This window comes from Myotis myotis, unplaced genomic scaffold (genome assembly GCF_014108235.1).
Source record: "Myotis myotis isolate mMyoMyo1 unplaced genomic scaffold, mMyoMyo1.p scaffold_m19_p_19, whole genome shotgun sequence".
In the NCBI taxonomy this organism is placed as follows: Eukaryota; Metazoa; Chordata; class Mammalia; order Chiroptera; family Vespertilionidae; genus Myotis; species Myotis myotis.
This window is the reverse complement of record NW_023416323.1, coordinates 32,790,651-32,813,588: the sequence shown is the minus strand read 5'-3', so window position 1 is coordinate 32,813,588 and position 22,938 is coordinate 32,790,651. Positions and strand designations below refer to the sequence as shown.

The following is a 22,938-nucleotide window of genomic DNA, read 5'->3' as shown; positions in this document are numbered from 1 at the left end:
CTCTGGCCAATATTGAGTATTGAGAAAATGTTAGATCTTACAAACAAAGCAAGGAAAAGAACAATAAACTCCCCACTGTCTTGAATTAATCCGAAGGACACATGTTAGGGACAGTTTAGCATGGGGGAAGGACCATTATTGTTGTTTCTTGGGTTCAATTTTTTTTTTTAAAAAAAATATGTTTTTCATTGATTTTTAGAGAGAGAGAGGAAGAGAGAGGGATAAAGAGATAGAAATATCAATGAGAGAGAAACTCTATCAATCAGCTGCCTCCTGAATGCCCCTTACTCTGTATTGAGCCTGAAACCCGGGCATCAAACCATCACCTCCTGGTTCTTGGGTGGACGCTCAACCACTGAGCCACACCGACTGGGCTCTTGGGTTCAGTTTTGAGAGAAAATGACAGCAGTGCAATGGAACTTGGGTGTTTGAGCTAGGGAAAGTCCTGAGCAGCCCATATGAACAGACTCGCTGGGCCAAGTCACAGGGGGAACTTCATACATGCTCAGTGCTGCTTCTCCCAAATGTAGGTGTATCTAGCTGTCTTTCCTTCTGGAGCAAAACTGTGCCCAGAGCTAACTAGCAATCTCAGGTAGGTACCCCAGTCTCCCTTGCTGCTCCCCGCCGCCCCCGCCCCCCCCCCCCCCCCCCCGTCCCCGGAATACAGTCCTGCTATTTCCCCAGAGCTCAGCGCTCAGCTGTAAAAGCAGGTCTGCTCCATATGCCCCTGTTTGCATTTTTTCAAACCCTCAACTCCCCATGTCTTGCCATGTTGCCTTGGCAGAGCAGGCCATACCACTGATATGTCTGGTTCCTCATCCTAACTCACCTTTTTCAGCTTCACTACGCCCTCCTGTGTGTCATAGTCCGTTGTGATTTCAAACAGTTCCATACCGTCTCCATCAACAATATTGTATGCAACTAAGCCGTTTTCACCAATGTCGGGGTCTTTAGCCTTCACTCTTCCGACTTCCTCCCCGGGGACCGCTGCTTCTGACACAGACATCTGGTATACGCCTAAAAGAAGAAAACATCTACTCTTATTTTCCTTTATTTATTAGCTGTAGGACTTTAGATTCCGTTGAAACCCAATACATTTCTCAAAGGGTTTGAAATTGAACTTCCTATTGATTGAAAACATGAAAAGAAGCGAATGGATGGAAGAGCCCGCATGGCCTGTGTGTGTGTCAAAGAAATGGGTTCTACAAAGAACCATGAAACAATCCCGGGGTCAGAGGAGATGGAGTGGGGTCCCCTGCCCCACATGAGGAAGGAAAGAATGCTCAGTTACATTTTCCATCAGCAAGCGCGGGAGGGCCATGGCATCCTTGAACTTCAATCAGCCAAGACTTCTGTTCATTCCTTTCAAGGTCATGACCCTTCTAACTCAGTATTTGACTTTCCTCTTACTTCACTCCCTTCACCATTTGTTCAAACACTAGCTCACCTGCAAACATTTCCCACAGCGTGACCCTGCCACATATATTCATTTATTATTTATTGGCAACTTATTATGTGCCAGTCACTGTCCCAGCCCCTGGATACTCAGTTGTCAATGAAATCATCGAGATTGCTCCTTTTAGGAGGCAACTACCCTACAGGGAAACACGAAATGTGTACACACGCTGATGTCAGTGCTGGGAAGAAGGGAAATGGGGTAGGTTACGGGGAGGAGCATAATGAGACAGTGAGGTGTGGACTGTAACTGTGTGATAGCAGGTTATGAATACGTGTGTATGTGTGTGCATGAGTGTGTGTATATGTACGCATTAGATGTGTGTCTGTGTGTGGCACTGTGTGCACTTGCATTAAGTATGTGTGGTGAGAAGGAGAAAGCGAGAGAGAGAGAGATTTTGAATGGGGTGGGCAGGAAGACACCCCTTAAACAAGGCACCTGAACACCCCTGGAGGACCTGAGAAAGACAAACCATGTGACTACTTCCTACTACTTTGTGCTACAAAGGCAAAACAGTGACACACACAGGGAACAGCAAATGGCAAAGAGCCTGAGGTGGGAACGTACTGAGTACAGAGCAGCAAGAAGAGGGGTGACTGGCGCCTTCTATGAAGAGATAAGGGGTGTAGGTTCAGTGGGGCCCAGTGATGGGCTTTGTAGGAGGGGTCCTGAACGTTTTGTTCAGACATAGTGGGAAGTCACTGGCAGGCTCCCCATAGGCAAGGGAAACCTGAAGTGACTTGACTGGCACTTCCACATTCTGCAATTATCCTGTATGACATTATACGGAAGTCACTCCCCAGCTGAATGGTTTGGGGCAAGTTACTTAACCTCTTTAAGTTGTCGTTTCCCCTTGTGCAGATTTCTTCCTGTTCCCGAACTCTGTCTATATCTATGTGTATCATTTGGCTTTGAATACTTTCCATTTGGACCAATATTCAACTTAATCCCACCACGTCCTTCACACTGAAGGACGCGTGGAAAGTGGGAGTCCGTAAACCAGCTATGAGTTGATTTTCTCCAAATCTCATTTGCATTCATGGCTATGAAGCCGGTGACTGCATAGAAATGATGTATCTTGTCTACGTGATGGTAGGAGGGCCAGGGCCTGAATGGCTGCCTGCTAATAATCCTGCTTGGTCTTTTCTTCCAGACACCAGACAGTTTTACGGTGTTGATAACGGAGTGTGCAGCTGGTAGAGTGCTACATGAGCCTTAAGCTTTTGGGGGATGCTGAACCTTGTTCCTGATCAGGCAAAGCAGTCTTCCTCCAGCTCTTCCGGGTCTTCAGGACAAAGGGTGTTGCCTGTAATTCTCTATCTAGTGTCTCTCTGACCTAGATTGTTGTCTTTGGAGTCCTTTGAGTGACCATAGTGCCTTCACGGGGCCATATTTGGTTGTCTTCCTTCTTCCCTCATTTGGAATGTCACCTCTCTGGCGATCAACTCATAGGCCCTACCAGCTACTCTTCTAACCTGATGAAGAAGACACACTTACGCTGAAAGTGTACTAGCAGCAGCAGCAGCATTATGATTGCACTGAACCTGTCTATACCTAGACATCCGGAAACAGACCCGTGTTCAAATGCTGCTTTGCCACTTTCTTTGGGCAATTTACTGAGCCTTTCCAGGAGCCCGGTTTTACCTGTAAAATGTAGGTTCTGAGAGAGATTGCAATAGCAGTGACTATTCACTAAGTGATGGTAGTTGTCATTATGGTTATTAATAACAACCTTTCAAAATCTGCTTTTCTGTCATGTCCCTCAGCAATCCTATACATTTTGTAGAAGGGCGGGCCACAGTCTCTCAGATAATAATCAAGGCTAACATTGGTTGACCACTTATGACAGATGTCACTGTAGATTTTAAACTAGCTCATTTAGTTCTACAACCTCCTATTATTCAGGTCCTATGGAATCTGTATTTTCCCAAAATGGCCAGAACAACATCTCCTGCCCCCCATGCTTTTCCTTTAACCTGACTGTGCACATCCTGTTGAAAGGTGGGGTCTACAAGAACTCCACTTCCATGTGGGCAGTCTTAAGGCTACAGTGGGAATGAAGGGCTATCTGACGCTAGGCCACATCGGCAGGTCAGTTCTTCCTGATGTTCCTGGGGCCCCCCCGGTAGACCCTATCCAAGCCACTCCATGGAAAGGCCCCTGTGGAGAGGAACCAACAGCCAGCACCACCTCACCAGCATATGAGTGAGCCCCACTGAAGTGCACCCTCTAGTCCCAGTGAACTGTCCCCCATTGACACTATAGACACAGGCAGTCTCCTCCACATTTTGCCCAAATGGCAGACTAATGAGAAAAAACCCCACTATTATTGTTTTAAACCACAAAGGTTCTGGGCGGTCTGTTATATAGCAGTGGGTAACTGATTCAGGTGCTGCTGTTCCCAGGTAGTTAGTATTGAGGACACTGAGTCAGAGATGGGCTCATTCATTACTAGATGGCATCAACAGCGTCTGGTAAGGCACCTAGCACAATCGATTCCCTGTTTCCAGGATCCTGGGACTTTTTACGTCTCCCGTTTCTCCTACTAGATCTATTCCATTGTTTTTGTTGTTGTTGTTGTGGCTGCTGCTGTCTTGTTTCAGTTTTTGGCGTGAATGATGTAAAACACCTCCATTTTGCTCGTCTTTTTCTTCCAAGCTGAGTATAGCAAGACTGGGTCACAGAGGATGGCGGGCTGCAGCAGCATTGAAAAGCGAAAGCCAAGCCCACCTACTTACTCTGCGGAAACTTTGGTGGGTTGTCGTTGACATCGGTCAGTGTGATCGTCACTTTGGTTGTCCCTGAGAGTCCACCCATGTGTCCGCCCATGTCCTTGGCCTGGATCACCACGTGGTACTCCTCCTTGGCTTCCCTATCCATGTTGGGAAGGGCTGTTCTGATGATACCTGGACAGGGGAGCAGAAACCATCACAGGCATTCACTTATAACAGGGGTGGGGAACCTTTCTTCTGCCAAGGGCCTTTTGGATATTTATAACATCATTCTCAGGCTTTACAGATGACCATCTTAAAAATTAGCCTAGTATATTTGGTCAAACATTTAATTAACTCACCCCTAATGCCTTGGCAGGGCCAGACCAAATGATTTCTCAGGCCTTCTAGGGCCCACGGGCCGGACATTCCCCACCCCTGACTTATAACAACAGTATAACCAAAAATGTACTAGGTCCCAGGGGTGCAAAGGTGAGTGAGACAGAACCTACTCTGAACAGAAAAGTTACTTCAACATGATAATTATAACCCAAAGCAGCCGTGCCTGGAGCGCCAGAGGTGTATTTCCAGTAAACTGCCATAATTACTAATACAGCATTGAAATTTTATATGTTTTATATATTGTATTTCAAATGCAAGTGACCGCCTCACATTCTCAGGTATACACTTACTGAAATATTTGAGGGTATCCATGACTGAAACCAATTTCTGGACTACCAATAGAGTCTTTTGAAGTCTATCCCTGCATGCAATTCTTGGAAACATTTCCATGTTTGGTCCATATTAGGATAAAAGAAGAAAGCATATATCTCATGCAATACCTTAAAATGTTAATACTAAAATTGAAAAGAGTGAACCATATGGGTTAAAAATGTACATAATGCTTATACAAACATTTACTCTATGATGACCTGTCGCTGACAACAGTAATAAATTAATGATGTAATTCGATAAGATCCCTAGATATTAGCATATGATTTACATGAAAATCAGGCTCAGTTAAATCTCTTGGGAACATGTGTGAGCTTTTCCCTCTGTACAAATGGCAACATTTCCAATGGAAATATGAAGAGCACTACGGACACCATAGGTCCTTACCGCTCTCTTACCCGCAATGTTTGCATGTCTGTGGAAACACCCTTGATCTCATGGGGCCTCATTCTTCTGATCTGTAAATAATTTGTTAGGTTCAAACTATGAGACCCTGAAACCATGAAGGTTGCGAGTCCCCACCTGTGCTGAACATCTCAAAAGTCGAGATGGAATCCCACGTTCATCCTTGGTTACGCCGGAAAGGCTACATGCCAGTGCTTTTGATGAAACCAAAGCAAGTAGCCCCGTACCTTGTGATCTGAAGCACAGTAGCTACAAATAAATGATGGCATAGGGTAGGCGGAAATAATATCAAGGAAATGAGCCAAGTATCTGATGGGTGACTATAACTGTAACAATAAGTGTGAATTGTTTGTAAACACCTTTAAATTTATGGGGCATATTGTGGCGAGAAGGAAAGGGCTGTAGGGAGTAATATTGTGGACGAGCAGTTTCACAGGGTTTTGGTGTGTAGTCTAACGAAAGGATCCCCGATCACACTTGGCATAAACGAAGTGAAACACTTCGGTTTGGGTTGTGGCTAGCACTCACTCTCTGGGGGTGCTGTTTGTCATCTGTAAGAAATGCGCAGGAGCCTCTTTCTGATGCCCAGGCCCACAGGTGTCTCTCAGCGCCATGGGGAGACGGAATGTGCTGCCTCCCAAACGCACTTGCGCATTAGCATTAACACCCTGCGCGCACCCTGCACCGGGGCCTCTGAGAGCCTCCGCTATGTCTATCAGCCTTCAAGTTGTGTAGCCTCTTCATTTGGATCCACTGCTGAATTTTAAGATAAAACTTAAATATTTTAAGATAAATTCTTCAATTTTAGTTGACTTCTAAGATACAATTTTAAGGTAAAAGTTGCGTTTTAAGATTATATTTCTTGTTCTGACATGGTGAAATACAGATGGAAACAACAGTATATGTGGCTCATGGGTTGCCAGGCACCTGCACAGTGTTTGATTCTCGCACTAACCCTGGGAGGTGGCCCTTTCCATGTCTGAGAACGCAGAGAAAAGCAACTGGGTTGAGGGAGCAGGTCTGGGCTCCTTATTCACAAAGTGTCACAAGCCACAGTGACATTTCAGGGTACCTGTCTGTGCCTCCACCGAGAAGTAGGGCTGTCCTTCGAGGATGCTGTACACCAGCTTGGCGCTGTTTCCGTAGGTGGGGTCATCAGCATCTGAGGCCGTCACCTGGATCACTGACGTGCCTTAGAAATGAAATGGATGCATTAGCAGTGGTCCCTCGGCTTCTCAAATCCTATTATAGTTTACAAAGTTCCGTTTTAAAACATAAAAAGGAGGAGATTATTTTATATGCTTTCATTTCCTGGAGTTGAAATGCAAGGTAGTTTTCCTTCTTTCCCTCCCTCCCTCCCTCTCTCCCTCCCTCCCTCCCTCCCTCCCTCCCTCCCTCCTTTCCTTCTTTCCTTCTCTTCTCCCTCCCTTCCTTCCTTCCTCCCTTCCTTCCCTCTTAATTCCCATACCTTAAAAATGAACTTTCTATATTCCTAGTCCACCCTACTATGCTTGGTAGTTAAAATGCTACTATGAATATTATTGCAAAAACATTCTAAGACCCATGGCAGTTGAAATATTCAATGGATTGAATTAAATAAAAATCTCCCCAAAGAGTATAAGAAGGGGTAATAGGTGATGACTTGCTTTTCATGAAAGGACAGAATGCAGGCCTCCTTCCATCTGTGGCAGAGCAATAAACACATCATCTTATTGTTGCTCTGCATGTAAGAAAGTGGCTGCTCATACTACATCTTAATTAATTCATGGCTATAAATATCACACAGAAGGCCGTTCCCTACTGGCCTGACAGTTGCATGGTCCCACCTCTGAGGTGTGTAGTGGTCAGACCACAGAAAGTACCAGCAGGCATCTGCTGAGACACAGGGTGAGCATGCGTGGGTCAGAGGGAAAGCAAACCAGGGAACTGAAGGGAGATGAGAATGTGTTTCCTAGAAAAATGTGCTCCCTGATGGTCACAGGATCTGAGGGCAGGAGGTGTTGGGCTTGGAATGCGGCAGAGAGGCAATTTTCAAATTCCTCTGTGCCAGGCAGTGTTTGCGGCACATCCCAGGTACCCTGCCCATGTCCCTCTCTCTGTATTCACTTGCATCCACTGGACTTGAGATATCGGGTAGGAGAGGAATGACGTTTTACAATCTACTTTGAAAACTGGGTTACTATTGGAGTGGGGAGTCTACCCCCATCCAGCAAACAAGCAAACCCGAGTTGCTGCCGTGACATTTTCAGCAGCTGGGCTAGCTTCCCCGTGGGAGGCAAGGGAGCTGTCTGCGCAGCCTCTGACAACCTTTAACGCACAAGGTGGCCGTGATTTCCACCTGGTGTAACAGTAACTCTCACTTTCTTCTAATTACGCTTCTGTGATTCCTGATTTCCTGCAAACAACTTTTCGGAGCTCTTCCCACATAACCAGGCTCTATTCTAGATAGAGGAGATGGATGTATCAGGGAGAATAGGATCTATTTTCTGCCATCATGAAACAGCTAGGAAAACGATTGATCTTGCTATGCTTCATTTGCGTGCAGAGCTCCACTAAGTACAGCTCTTTGCATTTTACATCCATGTTAGTTCACCCTCCCCTTCTTTACATTATCTTCATTTTATAAATGACAAAAGGAAAACCGAGAAAGATGTAAGAACTTGTCTGGGTTCCCCTAGGACAGTGGTGGTCAGAGGTGCCGTGTGACAGGAACCCAGGACTGTCTAAAAACAGTCTACGCTCAGGCCATGGTGGAAAGTCTGTGTGCTATTCCTGAGAGTTGAGGAGCCCCTGAAGGTGGAGGCAGTGACAATTCCCCTGGAGAATCCTTTTTGGTGACTGGCCTTTGCCCCCTGACTCAGCTGCTGACACTACTGTCTACTCTGTAATGGTTTCTTTGATACCCACTGTTTCTCATTAAATCCCCGGGGGACTACTGAGAGACTAGGAGCCCGGGCGGGGCCCAGGGGAGAGAAGGTGGCAAGGGATGGCTCAGCCCCGTTTCTGTAAAGTACGAGAGGGGTTTGACTTTTCCTGGAGGAGGAGTAAGGGACTAGTTCTTTTAACATCACAAGCTCCACGTGCAAAGTGCAAGGAGCCGAGTGTCCCAGGGTCACTTCTGCATCTAGCTTTCTCGAGCAGGGTGATGCCCATTCCTGGTGCTTGGTTTTTCTCATCTACAAAAGGGTGGCATGGCCCCGATGATCCTTCTGTTCATTTGAGCTCTAAACCTCTGATCCATATAAGCAGGCTCACTCCCTGATCAGCACAGCCCTGCTCACTGTCTGAAAGGCAAATCTTTCTTAACAGGAGACATGATTCTCAAAAGATCACAACTACATGCATTCTACAAAGTCATGTGGAAGTCATTGTGAGGGGAAGGTGACTGGCTGAAGAAGCCCTTCAGGGAATCATGCAACGTGTCTTGATGCACAATGAAAAGACATGCCCGCTTCTGAATTAGCCTAATAGGTGGTGACATAGTGCCATGCTTAAGTGTGTATTCTCAATTCACTTAAAGGGTCAGGTGACCTCGGATAAATTAGTTAACCTATTTCAAGCTTGGGTTTCCCATATGCAAAATATGTCAAATAGGAACCACTTCATTGCAAAGGTGAATCGTTGCAGAAATTAAATGAAATAGTGCATGTACATCATCAATTATCACAATGCCTACAAGTTACAAATATTACCACTGGTTTTCCTAACCAAACATCAACATGTACTGGTGACTTGAATACAGAGTATCTCTAATCCTGCATGACTAGAAATTGGTATTCCCATTTTATAGAGGTGGAAACTAAGGCTCAGAGAACAGCTGTAACTAACTAATTCCAAGTCACCCAGCTAAGAAGTGCCAGAGTGGAGAGGACCTGGATTCAATCATAATCCTTCCCACTCTCCACGCTCCCTCATAGTTTGTAAGTTTAGATTTTAAACCCTCAGGTCTGTTTTAAGTATCTAAGACTACACAAATAAAATTTTCTCTTGTTATTCCATCATAGAAAATACAGCCTAATTTCTCCTTCCTGATCTGGGAGAAGGGCGCCAGCACCCCCCCCCCCCCCGTATCCCCCCTACCTCCCCACCTATAGACCAGTCTTGCAGGCAGAACGGGTCTCCCCTGCCACACGTACCCACGTTGGACCTCTCGGGCACGTTGGCATGATAGGTCTCGTGCAGGAACTCGGGAGGGTTGTCATTAATGTCCTGGACCTTGACGATGAACTCGGACGGCGGCTCCAGCGGCCGGTTGGTGTCCCTGTCCACTGCCTGAGCCATCAGCGTGTACTGGGCTCTCTCCTCGCGGTCCAATGTCTTGGTAGCGTGAATGTTCCCTGATTTGTCATCAATCACAAAAATGGTTCCGGCCCCTTCACCTGAGAGAATGTATTTAATGTTCCCATCACCAGAGTCAATATCGGAATGAAGCTAGAAAAAGAGAAATTGAGATTTGTAATTCCACGAAGGTTGCACGGGGAGATAGAGACCCACTTCCATGCTGTTTGCTGCAACACGCCATGTACACCACACACACACACACACACACACACACACACACACACACAGGAGAGGAGACGTTCTCACCCCATTTTACAAATGATGAAATGGAATATTAGAGAAGATAAACGCCTTGGCCAAAGTCACACAGATGGGAACGGTGAATTTTTTTTTTAATTCTAAGAATCATGCTCTCTCTCCTTCCTCCCCATATATATGTAACATACAAAATATGTACACATACATATCATTAATATAGAGTTATTTTGAAAGAAATATTTGCATGTTACAAAAAATAAAAAACAAACATTTATGCAATAACTAACTTTTCCCTCAGTTCTGATTCCTATTCCTTCATTTTCCCTACTCGGAACTGTTGTTACCAGTTTCCCATGAGTCCCGTGACACATTCTATCATATGCAAGAATATCTATACAGACATGCAAATGCCCTGTTTATTTGTATGCAATGAAGTGCCACAGGGCACAAGTCCCTCTTCCCCTCTGTTGTCCTTGAAGAATAAACTTGGGGGACATACAGATTGACCTCCATATACTGTGTGGATGCCATGATCATTTCTTTTAGCAGTTTTCTTCCAAAAGACAAGAAAACTGTTCCCGGGATTTTGATGCTACAAACAATTCACAGATTAGACCTTTCCAGAAGACCTGCTGAGTGGGGCATGCTGAATGAGGAAATGGGGCTGGAGGATAGCCTGAGACACATGCAGCTTCTCAGACCATAGGAAGAATCTTAAATATCTGTAGGTTTCCCCCTCCTGTGACAAAGCCCAGGGAAATTGTGGTACCTGCCTAAGTCCACACCAGCCAGGGCCAGGAAGTCACGTAGGTCTCCTAACTCCCCATCCTGTCCCTTCCTGCCTTCTCTCCCCCAAACGCCACATCTGAGCTTCCTGTAATAAACTCACCCTCCCTTGTTGTCCAACCTCAATTTCTGCAGCTTTCATCTTAACCTGCCCTCATTCTGCCTTCAGTGCGTCATTGCAACCACTCTCATAGGTTAGAAGAGTAGCTGACAGGATAAAAAAAAATAAAACAATAAACCCTCCATTCTACCAACTACATGAGAAAGCCAGAAAAAAATAAAAAGCTTTAGTTTATTATTATATAACTAGAGGCCCGATGCACGAAATTCTTGCCAGGGGCTCGGCCATCGCAGCCGAGGAGGCTTGCCTCCACCCTCGCAGCCCTGGCTTTGTCCAGCTGTCCAGTCTAATTAGCATATTACACTTTTATTATTATAGATAATAAATTATATTATTTTACACTTATTATCAATGTCATTTTAATTATTACTCTTATGAAACCAAGGCTTTGAGAGTTTGTCCAGAGTCATAAAACAAGATTGAACACAATGCTTTGTAAAATTTTTTGTATCGATTCAATTTTTCCAAAAATATCTCTTTGATTTTGCAACGCCTCAGTGAAACACCAAATATTTCAGCTCAGGGGGATCCCTGTAGGTACATACAAATTTGGCAAGACTCTTGGGAATTAACTAGACATTATTTGATGACCAACTAAAACACTGAAAAGGTTTAAAATCCACTGCTCAGAATTTTTTCTTGCTTTTGGATTTCAAAGTCACACATAAACTCCTTTATTTTTCTCGCCAACAAAGATAATCCATACAATTGACAACAGTATTTATTAGGTTCAACACAAAAAGCATTTCGGGAAACCATCCAGTGCAATGGAGGGATCCAGTAGCTGAGGCGGACACAGCCAACTCCCGACTCTGCGGACGGATGGCTCCGCTCCGCACAGCACAGTGGGACACAGACTGTGCTTCCGGCAAGAAACCCGCAAGCCCTGGGTTTGCCAAATCCCACGTTCTCACAGCATCTTCAACCACTTGAAAGTTGTCCAATCAGAGGTTATTAGGGAACCAGTCATCTAGTCTGCTCCCCCGATTCATTGGAAACTGCAGATCAGCAGTATCTCCAAAGAAAGATGCAAGGATCCAACCACTTTATTTTTCCCCCCATCCCCCCGACACCTGACGTGTTCTTGTGTGCATAGATTTTAAGCATCACTCATGTCTTCTCCTTCCCCACCTTTTCCCTAAGCTTCCATTTAGCGGGCAAGGCTTGTTCCAGAGATGCTGCAATGCCTATCCAGGTCCTGTCTCTTCTGTAGTCTCTGCCCGCAACACAGAGCTACTCCCCAGCGGGAAAGCCCCATGGCAGAGGTTCTGAACACTTTACACCTAGCTCTCCACGTGGTTCAATCCACACAGCCCCATAGCCGAAGCCCCCTCCTCCTCTTGGCACAGAGTCATCTCCTCCATGCAGGGGTACTTCTATCTTGGGTATAATCTTCCCATTTGGGGGTATAAATGAATGAAATTGTTTCGTACATCTCTTAAAAAAAACACCTTTCCCAAATTTAAACAATATTATTGAGACATTAATATGGACGTCCTCCAAATATGTCAATTTCATAAACAGGGAATGCTCTGATGTTTGGAGCAGCTAAGATAACCTCATTGGATCGACAAGGCTCAGAAATGAGCACCTGCCACCTGTTCTTGTCCTTCCACCTCCTGCTCATCTTTCTGGCCACAAGCTGTTATCATGGTCTCCACAGAAGCTCCCTTCATCCAACCCAAATGTTACCATGTAAATTCAAAATCATTCCTATTGAGTTTTGTCATTGCCCTACTCCTGGGTTTAGCTTTTCTAATTGCTCAGGGAAGACCCCTTTGAGGTCACAGGCTCTCCACCCTAGTGTGCCCTTTGCCGAGCTCTGCACCCGCACACAGCAGGCTTTCCGTTCTTAGGTATGTGAACACTATTAATGTGACTATTCTCTGAAAGACAGCGGCATCTTTTACCGTAAGTGATAGTGAGCAGTCAGTCCTTCAAACATATTTTGGACTCTTCCTCCCCTTGCACTTTTTAGGCAGGTATACACGGAGAATGCAGTCTGAGTAGTGCCAGGCCTCTCAGCCATTCCATCTTAGCTTTGCCAGCCCTTAGTCAGAGAGGACAGAACCCCACCTACTCTTATGACACATCCACCCTTGGGACTGGGGACCCAGGGATGACACTGTTCCTGATGGCAAGTGGCACAGGCTCCAGGGAGGGAGATGGACAATGAAACAGGCCTGTATAATACAGAAAGGAAAACGATGCTAAAAGGGGTAAATAGGGTTAGGACACCAGGGAAGGGGATCCAAGTCGGGGTTGGGCTGTGGTCAAGAAAATGCCTCCAGCTGGAGAATGGCTAAATGCATAATGACCATTTCCATCCAGGAGACTATTGGGCAGCCAATGGAAAACGTAGCCTTGCCCGGCTGGTGTGGCTAAGTGGTTGAGCTTTGACCTATGAACCCGGAGGTCATGGTTTGATTCCCAGTTGGTCAGGGCACATGCCCAGGTTGCAGGCTCTATCCCCAGTAGGGGGTGTGCAGCGTGCAGGAGGCAGCCGATCAATGATTCTCTCTCATCATTGATGTTTCTGTCTTCTCTCTCCTTCTCTCTTCCTCTCTGAAATCACTAAAAATATATTTTTTAAAAGGGCAGAAAAAGAAAAACATAGCCTTTACGGTATAATGTTAAGTGGGAAACAGAAGTGTTCTCACATGGATACAGCTATGAATTAAATAAGGACAGGCTGGAAGGAGGGCTTTAGGGTTCTGAGTGGGCGGTCACACCATTGGCGTCTCCCCTCCTAGATTTTCTCAGCGATACTCTCCTACTGGGGAGGAGGAAGAGAAACCACTCCGGAACGGCAGCAGCCTTACCCTGCCCACGAGCACGGGGTCTGGCCCAGTGTACTCCTCGATCACGAAGAACTGGTTCCAGACCCAGCCTCTCTTGGAGCGCTGCAGCACCTGGCCCTCCTTGCCCTTCTCGTGGTGCCCGTGGAACGAGGGTCGCAGGTGGCTCCTCCGCTCAGTGCTGAAGGCCTGGCTGTGGCACAGCACGCCCAGGCACACCAGGGCAGCTTGTAAACAGTAGTTCTCCTTCATTTTTGGTTACGTGGTAGGCACAGGAGAATGCGGCTGTCACCTCTTCCACCAACCGTGCAGCGCCTGGCCGATGGTGGCCTCCCGGACGCGTCACGCAGACCTCTCCTGGAGTGGAATGACTCTGCTCGCTGAGCACATCACGTCAGGGCTGCCCGCTTCCCCAGGCGGCTTCTGCAGGCAAAGAGGAAGATCGGATTAGCTGCAGGCTCTACCCCCACTTCATCTTAACCCCATTCCTCATTTTTTACCCAGGGTGGACCACGTGCAGAGGTAGACATGAGTAGTAGATAGTCCTTCCTCTATCACAGCTTCTCACGTGTGGGTGAGATACACACACACACACACACACACACACACACAGCAACCCCCTCCATGTCTACATGAGGATAAAACATGTGTGCTGTGGAATCCAGCTGCCCAGGTCCTAGTGTCCATTAGACCACTCACTGCCTATGGGTCTGGGATAAGCTGACTTCTTTGAGTTCAGCTTACTTGCTTATGCAATGGGGATGAGCCTCATACTGCAAGGCTGTTAAATGAGTAATGGCCCTAAGTATCAGCACAGTGCCTGGTACACAGTAAGCACTCCAGATTTATGTTATTATTGATTGTAATTGTGTTTTGGTAGGTTTTTGTAATAATAGAAAAATTTAGGGCATCATGGGAGTCCAGGAGAGGAACTTATGATCAATGGAGACCGAGTATGGAGATGACAACAGTGGGGACAGTTAAGGGACACTTCCTAGAGGACAGGATGGCTGGGCTCAACCCTGAAGTGGGAGTTACTGTGATAGGAAGAGAATGGAGGGGATGTCCATGCAGAAGAAACAACACGTCCTAAAGCCCACAGCTGGTCACAAGCACAGCAAGTTCCAAGACACCCGGCATCTGTGGAGACTACAAGGAAGCAGGAAGGCAGCAATGGACCCGGCTAGATAAGGGCATTTGGGACAGATCCGGAAAACACCGATGGTCACTAAAACATCTGTCAGTGAAATCGTGGGTCCAGTTCTCATTGGTGGATCATTGAAGGCCACAGTGTCAATTCGATGGGCAAGATTTGCTTTTGTTGGTCAGACATTCACATGAGAAGCTGAAGACCGTAACCTCACCTGGCAGTGTGTCAAAAGGATGAAGTATGACTTGAACCACATACTTCAAGTTCAAACTTGACATTGACACCATAGAGTCTCAAAAAGAAACAGAAAGGGAAGAACATATGGTGCAGCGAGATCCCTGCCCATTTTACACCATGCCAAGTATTAAGTGTTCATCCACATGGTGATAAATTATTCTCGCATATAAACTGCGAAGTGTATTGGAAAGAAGGGGTTTAATTAAAGTTGATATTTCTGCACCTCTTTCTTCTGGCTGCCATTTTGCTGTAAAGCACAATTATTTCTGACACTAAAAGTGTTGCAACTAGATGACAACTTTTTTCTTTTCCTTTATAAAAAAAAATTCTAGCTTGATACTAATGAACTTAAAAGCTTCCATACGACCAATAAATAATAAGCCCTTTGTTGAAAAGATGAAATTGTCTATTTTTTTTTTCTGTTGGAAATACCAGCCACACCAACTCGCTTTTAAAAGTAATTCATTGGACCCATTATTTGTAAGTGCTTATGTGACTATGTGATATATAAAGTTATTTAATGATCAATCTCAGGTCTGTATGAGATTAACTTTAAGACATGATGTTTTTAATTTCTTCAGTTTCAGAAGGAAATTTTACTTAGCAAAAGCTTTCTATGGCCATTACACTGTTGCCTAATTTCTATAACAAACTTGTTAATAGGTACTGAGAACATTCGTATTTTAAAGGATGAGGAAACGGAGGCCCAGATAAATGAAGCAACTTGTGCAAGGTTATGCTTCTGATAAGTAACAGAGCTAGAATTAGAAACCAGGACATCGGGCTCTGGAGTCTGTATTCTCAACAAGTGATCAATACCAACTCTTGCCATGTGTTTAAAGTTCATAAGGAAATGCTATGGACACTGTGATAAAAATAGTGACCTAGAAGTGATCCAAAGTAAATCAATATTAGGACTTGATATCTATTAAAAATATGACTATGGTGAAAATAATAACACTTGCTAATTATTATCTGCCTAATACTCTTCTAAGTGCTTTCAATGAGCTGAGTCATTAGACTTTTACAATAACCCTACACTGTGGTACCACTGCTATCTCCACTGTACAGGGAAGCAGTCGGAGGCATGGTGAAATCAGGTATCTTGCCTGTGGTTATAGAGCCAGCAGGTAGAGGATCTGAGCCCTGGATGGTTGGTTCTACAACCTGCATTCTTATCCCTTATAATCCTATTGTAATAAAAGCTCTCTGAGAGAAACCTGCAAATCCAATATAGACACACATCCCGATAGTCTTATAATGAAAGTAACTTAAGTTTTGGTGGCACCAGCCATGGGGCAGAGGTGAGAGGACAGGAGTAGTACTCTGACTGACATGTTAAAAACAAACCAGAACTAGGAAGATACATTATTTTATAGCTCACATTAGTCCATCAAAACATAGTGCAGGTCCTTAAACAGCACCATTAAACAAAAGTTAATCTTTGCTATTTATTCTTAGACTCCTTTCAGAGTTTCTAAATATATAGGTTTAAAATGATGTGTTCAGGGAGACATTTATTTTTTTAGAAATGCTTCTAAACTCTAGAGGTCTCTCCAATGTATTCAATGGTAGAGAGTTTGCAGGGATCATGCATGAAAATGAATAGGAGACTGCTCCCCTGCCCCCCCGAAGAAGACTGTGGCATTGGTAACAATTAGGAAAATATATCAATGTTCTAACTCGTTTTATTAAAGACCCCCAAGGCGGTTCTTGCACAGTCCTTCCATTAAAGCACTTTCTAACAGTATGCCAGGAAGCCCACGCAGTGGGGTTGCACTGAAACATATAGTGACTTTATTTTATGATCGGAGAATATTGCTTGGGAGGAAAAATAAATGTTGTTGAAAGTCACGGGAGTAATAACATGACGGGAAAATGGATTTGCAAAACCACCAGCTCTAAGTGGAAGGTTCGCCTTTCTATCTTAAGAGCAGATCGCCCGTCATAAGCGACTGCGCCTTGAGCATAAAACTCTCTTGCGGCGCCTGCTTTTGTCTCCGTAAAAGAAAATGACATATATGGGTGTTTAAGTATATTTGGACTCCTGCTGGAAATGGTTACCGGGTAGAGAAAGAAAGACGGAGGCGCTTAGCAGAAAGCAAGTGGCCTGGGTTTTTCAGCTTCCTCCCCCCCCCCCCCCCCACCCCCCGACAGAGCGGGAAGGATCATAGAGGCTGACCCTTTCTTTTCATTTCCAGGGAGGTAATTTACAGTTTAAGACGCGTTATCATTACACTAAGGATATTCCCGGGGCCCACACCAGAACTCAAAACTCCATTCTATGTGTGCAGAATCCCCTTGCTGGTCTCCACTTCAACAAACACAGCTTTGTAACCAATGGGACTCTATTATGCAAATTCATGCAAGCATATTTTATTCCCCGTTCATTTCTCATCACTCAGCACTGAGCGGGAGTCTCTCCTTTCAAATCAAATCACAGGAATTATGCCATGTCTGTGGAAATCACCGAGAATGGGAGAGGAAGTATGAAAAGACTTCCTGAATCCCATTGCTTACTCTCTGATTTCTACACTGGGAACGAAGCATAAGCTCAGGGTAATAATCACTTCTGCTCAGGTGCCAAATATACAGCAGAGACGGCAGAAGGGTCACTGCATATGTGGTTGCACACTCTCATACCAAATCTAGATGTTAAAGTTTGCAGCCAACATGGGTCTCTTACCCATGACCAGGACATTCTCTATGGGCGAGTGGAAATTTGGAAACTGCTCCAATGTAAGTCTGATTCTCTACTTCTGGAGAAGGAGGGAACCACAGGAGGTCAGCATGGGAGATGCATAGTTCGCTCACGGCCTGGCACTGGGCAGACCTGCGTCCAATCCTGGTTCTATCACTTAACATTGAGTCATGATAGTAAGGATTATCCTTGACCAGGTGCTTGATTTTCCTAGTGCTGGGCAGTCTACTCGGGGCTTGGTGCGCACCATTTTGTTGTACTTTCACCTCAACTTTATGTAAATATCACCCATATTTTATCTAGGAGGAAACTGGGGCTCAGAGTGGTTAAGCAAATCATGCACGGATCCACCCTGAATCCCTGCAAAGGATGCAATTCAAACTCTCAAGTGTATGTGACTGTTAAGCTCATGCTTTGGCTTCACCTGGCTCCCAAACTCTGGGACGCTATGTTCCTCCTCTTCAGTCCAAAGAGACTGCATGACTGGTACCCAAGGACCACCTCAAGTCCAACACTGTATCTGGCATGGATATCGCCACACAGGATCACAGGAATCCCACGTAAGTCTGCAGGCCCCAAATGTATAGAATCATTCAGTGATTATTTATCTCTTCAAGTCATTAAATCATCTTCAAAGGATAAGATGCTTAAGTACAGTGTGTGCAATGAAGAACTTATTTGTGCTTTTATTCAATCCCTAAAGTAGTATTTTTTTCTCACTGTAATATTTTTGAATTTTAATAATTAAGATGAATAACGTATACCAACACATACAGGAAGCAATGTTGTTAGCAGTATCATCGCAGACTGTGAATAAGCACTCTATGAATGTGTGGAAAGAGAGAGATTTTATCTCCAGTTTTTCTTTTGCATGAGCTAAAATACCTGAGGGAAGATTAGGGCGAAAATGGCAATGATCAACAGATGCTCAACCTAATGAGTGGCCATTTATGGTATCAAAGTCTAGATGTAGATTTCCCTTTGTCTCAGAGCAGTAAATATCCATAAAGCATCCTTTTTTCACCTGCCTCTTCATTCAGCAATAAATCTCCACAGTGCAGGCGTGGATTGGATCTTGGGGATACATGGCCACCATGAATCTCTGATGTGTAGACTCTACTCAAGCAATGGTGAGACCACAGTGTAAGCAGATGAATGATGGTATGATGCAATCGATGCCAACAAGACCACGTACAGGACCACAGAGGAATCAGTGGCCATATCTCGGGAGGCGAGTCTCTACCATGTCACTCCAGTTTTCCAATACCTGTAGCTCCAGCCTTTTCCAGGGAAACAACAATACTCACAGTCTCCAATATCTAGTCCACTGATGGCCAAACCTTAAACAGACCACTGATGGTTCCAACCTGTGTCACCTGGCCCAAAAGCATGAGTTGGGTGAGCCAGATTTGCTTGAATAAAAGAAACTAGGAAGCATTTGTCAGTTAATGGGGGAAGGTGATGAGGTGCCTGGGGGAATGGACACAAAGCTACAGCCTACATCCAGCATTTCAGTGAAATTAAAGTTATGAGCAAGCCAGTCAGAAACCACACAGAAACGAACTTAGCCTTTGCCCCTGGGCCATGTGACTAGCAGGCAGCATGGCCTGCTCTCTGAAGACCTTCGTAATCAAGATTGCCCTTCAGCTGCTGGCGCCATAGGGCCCCCCCCCCAACCCCCACTAATGTCCTGTTCCTGAATTTCTATGTCATTTGCCACGTCCTGTGCATCCAAGGACCATACACCTCCTTCCTGTTAGCTTCCTGTTAGGGAGATAACTTGAGTGCTCCCTTTTATCATCAAACAGCAAAATTCGTAAACGGCCATCATCCTGAGGAAGAAGTTACGTGGTTCTTTTGGTCAAGGGGGAAGTGCTGTAGCTGTGGGGACCATTTGTTCAGATGAAGAAAATGTCCTTTTCGTCTGTGAATGTCCAAGGAATCCTGAGGCAACAGGGAGATCGTGACAACTGAAGTCAAGACGCGTGCATTCTTGCAAGGGTTCTGCCACTGAACTGCTGTGCAACTTCACAGAAATGACGAAGTCTTTCTCTGGGACCAAGTGTCCCCTTCTGTAAGAGAGGAGGCTGGCAATAGTGTAGTAAGGGCCTTTATGCAGGAGCCTGAGAGTCTGTGCTGACACAGAGCAACTGTCCCTGGATGAAGGTTTGCTCCTCATGTAGAAGATTTGGGTCACAGCTGGCAGGGCTGCTCCGAGTGCAACACCTGGAGACCCCACCTACATCATATAACAGCAATGGTATCCCATGCATCCAGGCAGTGCAGGGCCCTGCTCATGTGCCAGGTCTGGAACCCCAGCACTAGGAATCAGGACTTCCTCACTGGACAGCGGCCATCATTAAGGACTCTGGCAGGAGATGATGCAGGCCCAGCTGTCAGAGGTTTGCAGGAGAAACTGACATGAGAAATGGTGGCTTGACAAAATGGCTGAGAGCATGGGCTCGGGTGTCAGATGGACTTAGAGGTTTAGAGCTCAAAATTTACTGCTCACTGGGGGCATGACTCAACCTCCCTGAGTCCAGGCTGTCATGTGAAAAGGTGACCAGGACTGATCTTAAAGAAGGAGTGCTAAGATGAAAGGAGATTATGCAAGGAGAGAACTTTGTATAGTCCTTGACATGACCTTGCACAAAGTAGGTGATCAAGAGGATAACTCAGGAGTTTTGCTCCTTCAATAAAAATACAAAGTACGTAATATATCTATATCTATATCTATATCTATATCTATATCTATATCTATATCTATATCTATATCTATATCTATATCTATCTATCTATCCCTAATATGCAAATAGACCAAACAGTGGAACAACCAAACAACCAGTCGCTATGATGTGCGCTGACCACCAGGGGGCGTGCGTGGAACATGCCAGGCATTGGCCACGGCGGGGGGGGGGGGAGGGGCGGTGGGGGGGGGGGAGGTGGGGGCGGTGGCGGGGGGGGGGATGGTGGAACAGGTAAGCCGGGGTGCCAGACCAAGGTGGGGCACCAGTTGATGTCATCGGGGCTAGCCTCTAGTGGTTACTGAAAATTCTTTGCTCCCATGCACCCCAGCCCCTCTCGCACCCATTGTTGGCGCTGGCCCCAATCGCTCTGCACTGTCAGTGGGTGTGAGCAGGATCGGCGCCCTCAACGTGTGGAAGCAGTGGTGGCAGGAGCGAGGCTGCTGGCAGACGGGACCAGGGGCTGCAGCAGGAGGGGCCTGGAGGGGTCGCGGAGGATGGGCTGAGACCCGCCCCTGTGCCCACAGTTCCTTTCAAGGTGCACAAATTCATGCACTGGGCCCCTAGTATACATATAACATACAATACAACATATAACATGTAATAAAGTACAAGACTTCCCAAAGACTCCAGGAGATTGTCCATTAAGAGGAGATACACAAAATAACACTGTAACAGAAATTGCTGAATATAATGATGCAAACATTTGAGGTAAATGAGATAAAGTAGACCAGTGTCATCCAATAGAAATATAATACAATGGCCCTGGCTGGGTACTCAATTGATTAGAGCATCTACTCAGTTAATTAGCGTTGTCCTGATACACCAAGGTGTGGGTTCCATCCCTGGTCAGGGCACATACAAGAATCAACAACCAATGAAGGCATAAATAAGTGGAACAACAAATTGATGTTTCCTCTCTCCCCCAAATCAATAAATAAAAATTAAAGAAAAAAGAAATATATGTGTCACTAGTATAATTTTAAATTTTCTAGATGCCACATTATTTAAAGTTTTATAACTATAGAAAATACATAAACATATATATTTTATATTTAACCCATTATACTCCAAATTGCATCATTTCCATGTGTAATCAACATATGAATTACGGAGATATTTTGTCTTAAGTCTTCAAAAGCTGGTGTGTATTTTAAACTTACGGCACATCTCAGTGTGGACCAGCCACATTTCAAGAGCCACAAGTGGCCAGAGGCTGCCATGTAGGACAGCACAGAGTAGAGGATTCTAGAGCATCTCTCAGAGGAGGGTGCATAGTCAAGGGCACATACCTGGGTTGTGGGCTCAATCCCCAGTAGGGAACATGCAGGAGGCAGCCAATCAGTGAGTCTCATTTATTGATGTTTCTCTCTCTCCCTCTCCCTTCCTCTCTGAAATCAATAATATATATATATATATATATATATATATATATATATATATATACACACACACACACACACACACACACACACACACACATACTGTCAGTGGGGAGACTGGAAGAGGGAAACTAATCTGCAATACTGCTGAGAACCACTTTCTACAAAGTCTGTTTTTTAAAGAATAAACAATAAGAGGAGGCATTATGCCAACCTGGCCTTCATAAGACAAGGGCTTGATGTGCTTTTTGTTTTGTTTTGTTTTTTTGAAATAATTACTGAAGAGAGGGCAGAAAGTGCCTCCACTCCCCACTGCTGAGCGCCTTTAGAATTCTGAGTCTCTCTCTCTCTCTCTCTCTCTCTCTCTCTCTCTCTCTCTCTATATATATATATATATATATACACACACACACACACACACACAACACACACACATATATATATATACATACACACACACATATACAAACACACACACATATATATATATACATACACACACACACACACACATATACATTTTTTTATTGATTTCAGAGAGGGAGAGAGAGAAACATCAATGATGAGAATCACTGATTGGCTGCCTCCTGCATGCCCCCTACTGGGGATCAAGCCTGCAACCCAGGCATATTCCCTTGACTATACTCCCTCCTCTCAGAGATGCTCTAGAATCCTCTACTCTGTGCTGTCCTACATGGCACATTGTCCTTTTAAATATGTTTTAATGATTTTAGAGAGAGAGGGAAAAACATTAAAGAGAGAGAAGCATCGATCAGCTGCCTCCTGCATGTCCCCCACCTCGGATTGAGCCCCCAACCCAGGCATATGCCCTTAACCCAAAATCGAACTGGCAATGACCTCTTGTTGCATTGGCCAATGCCGACTGGCCAGGCACATTGTCCTTTTAAATAATTTAATAAGGGCACTTCCTCTTCCCCAGGATGTATAGGGTGCCCCCCCCCCCAATATGTATACACACACTGTGAATAATTATAAAGGCAATGTTTATTAAAATACATTTCATTTTCAAAATTGAGCTATCAGCTGTCTAAGTATATATATACTTTCTTTTTTGGAACACCTTGTATGAAGTTCCCTAAGATGTGGGAGCACAGCCAACTCCTCCCCGAATTCTTTGCCTTGAGTACAGGGATGTGTACAGCCGACGTGGCCTCT

General features: G+C 45.1%; 1 protein-coding gene across 1 annotated transcript in view; it reads right to left on the bottom strand.

Moving 5' to 3' along the window:
- Window positions 1–22,938, bottom strand: part of CDH11 (cadherin 11) — a 128,168-nt gene that overhangs the window by 31,957 nt on the left and 73,273 nt on the right. Inside the window, exons 3-7 of the mRNA XM_036346010.1 lie at window positions 13,573–13,971; window positions 9,441–9,735; window positions 6,377–6,496; window positions 4,195–4,362; window positions 830–1,017 (exon numbers count right to left, since the gene is read on the bottom strand). Of these exons, the coding sequence (XP_036201903.1) occupies window positions 830–1,017; window positions 4,195–4,362; window positions 6,377–6,496; window positions 9,441–9,735; window positions 13,573–13,800 (999 nt within the window). The 5' untranslated portion in view covers window positions 13,801–13,971. The remainder of the gene's footprint in view (window positions 1–829; window positions 1,018–4,194; window positions 4,363–6,376; window positions 6,497–9,440; window positions 9,736–13,572; window positions 13,972–22,938) is intronic.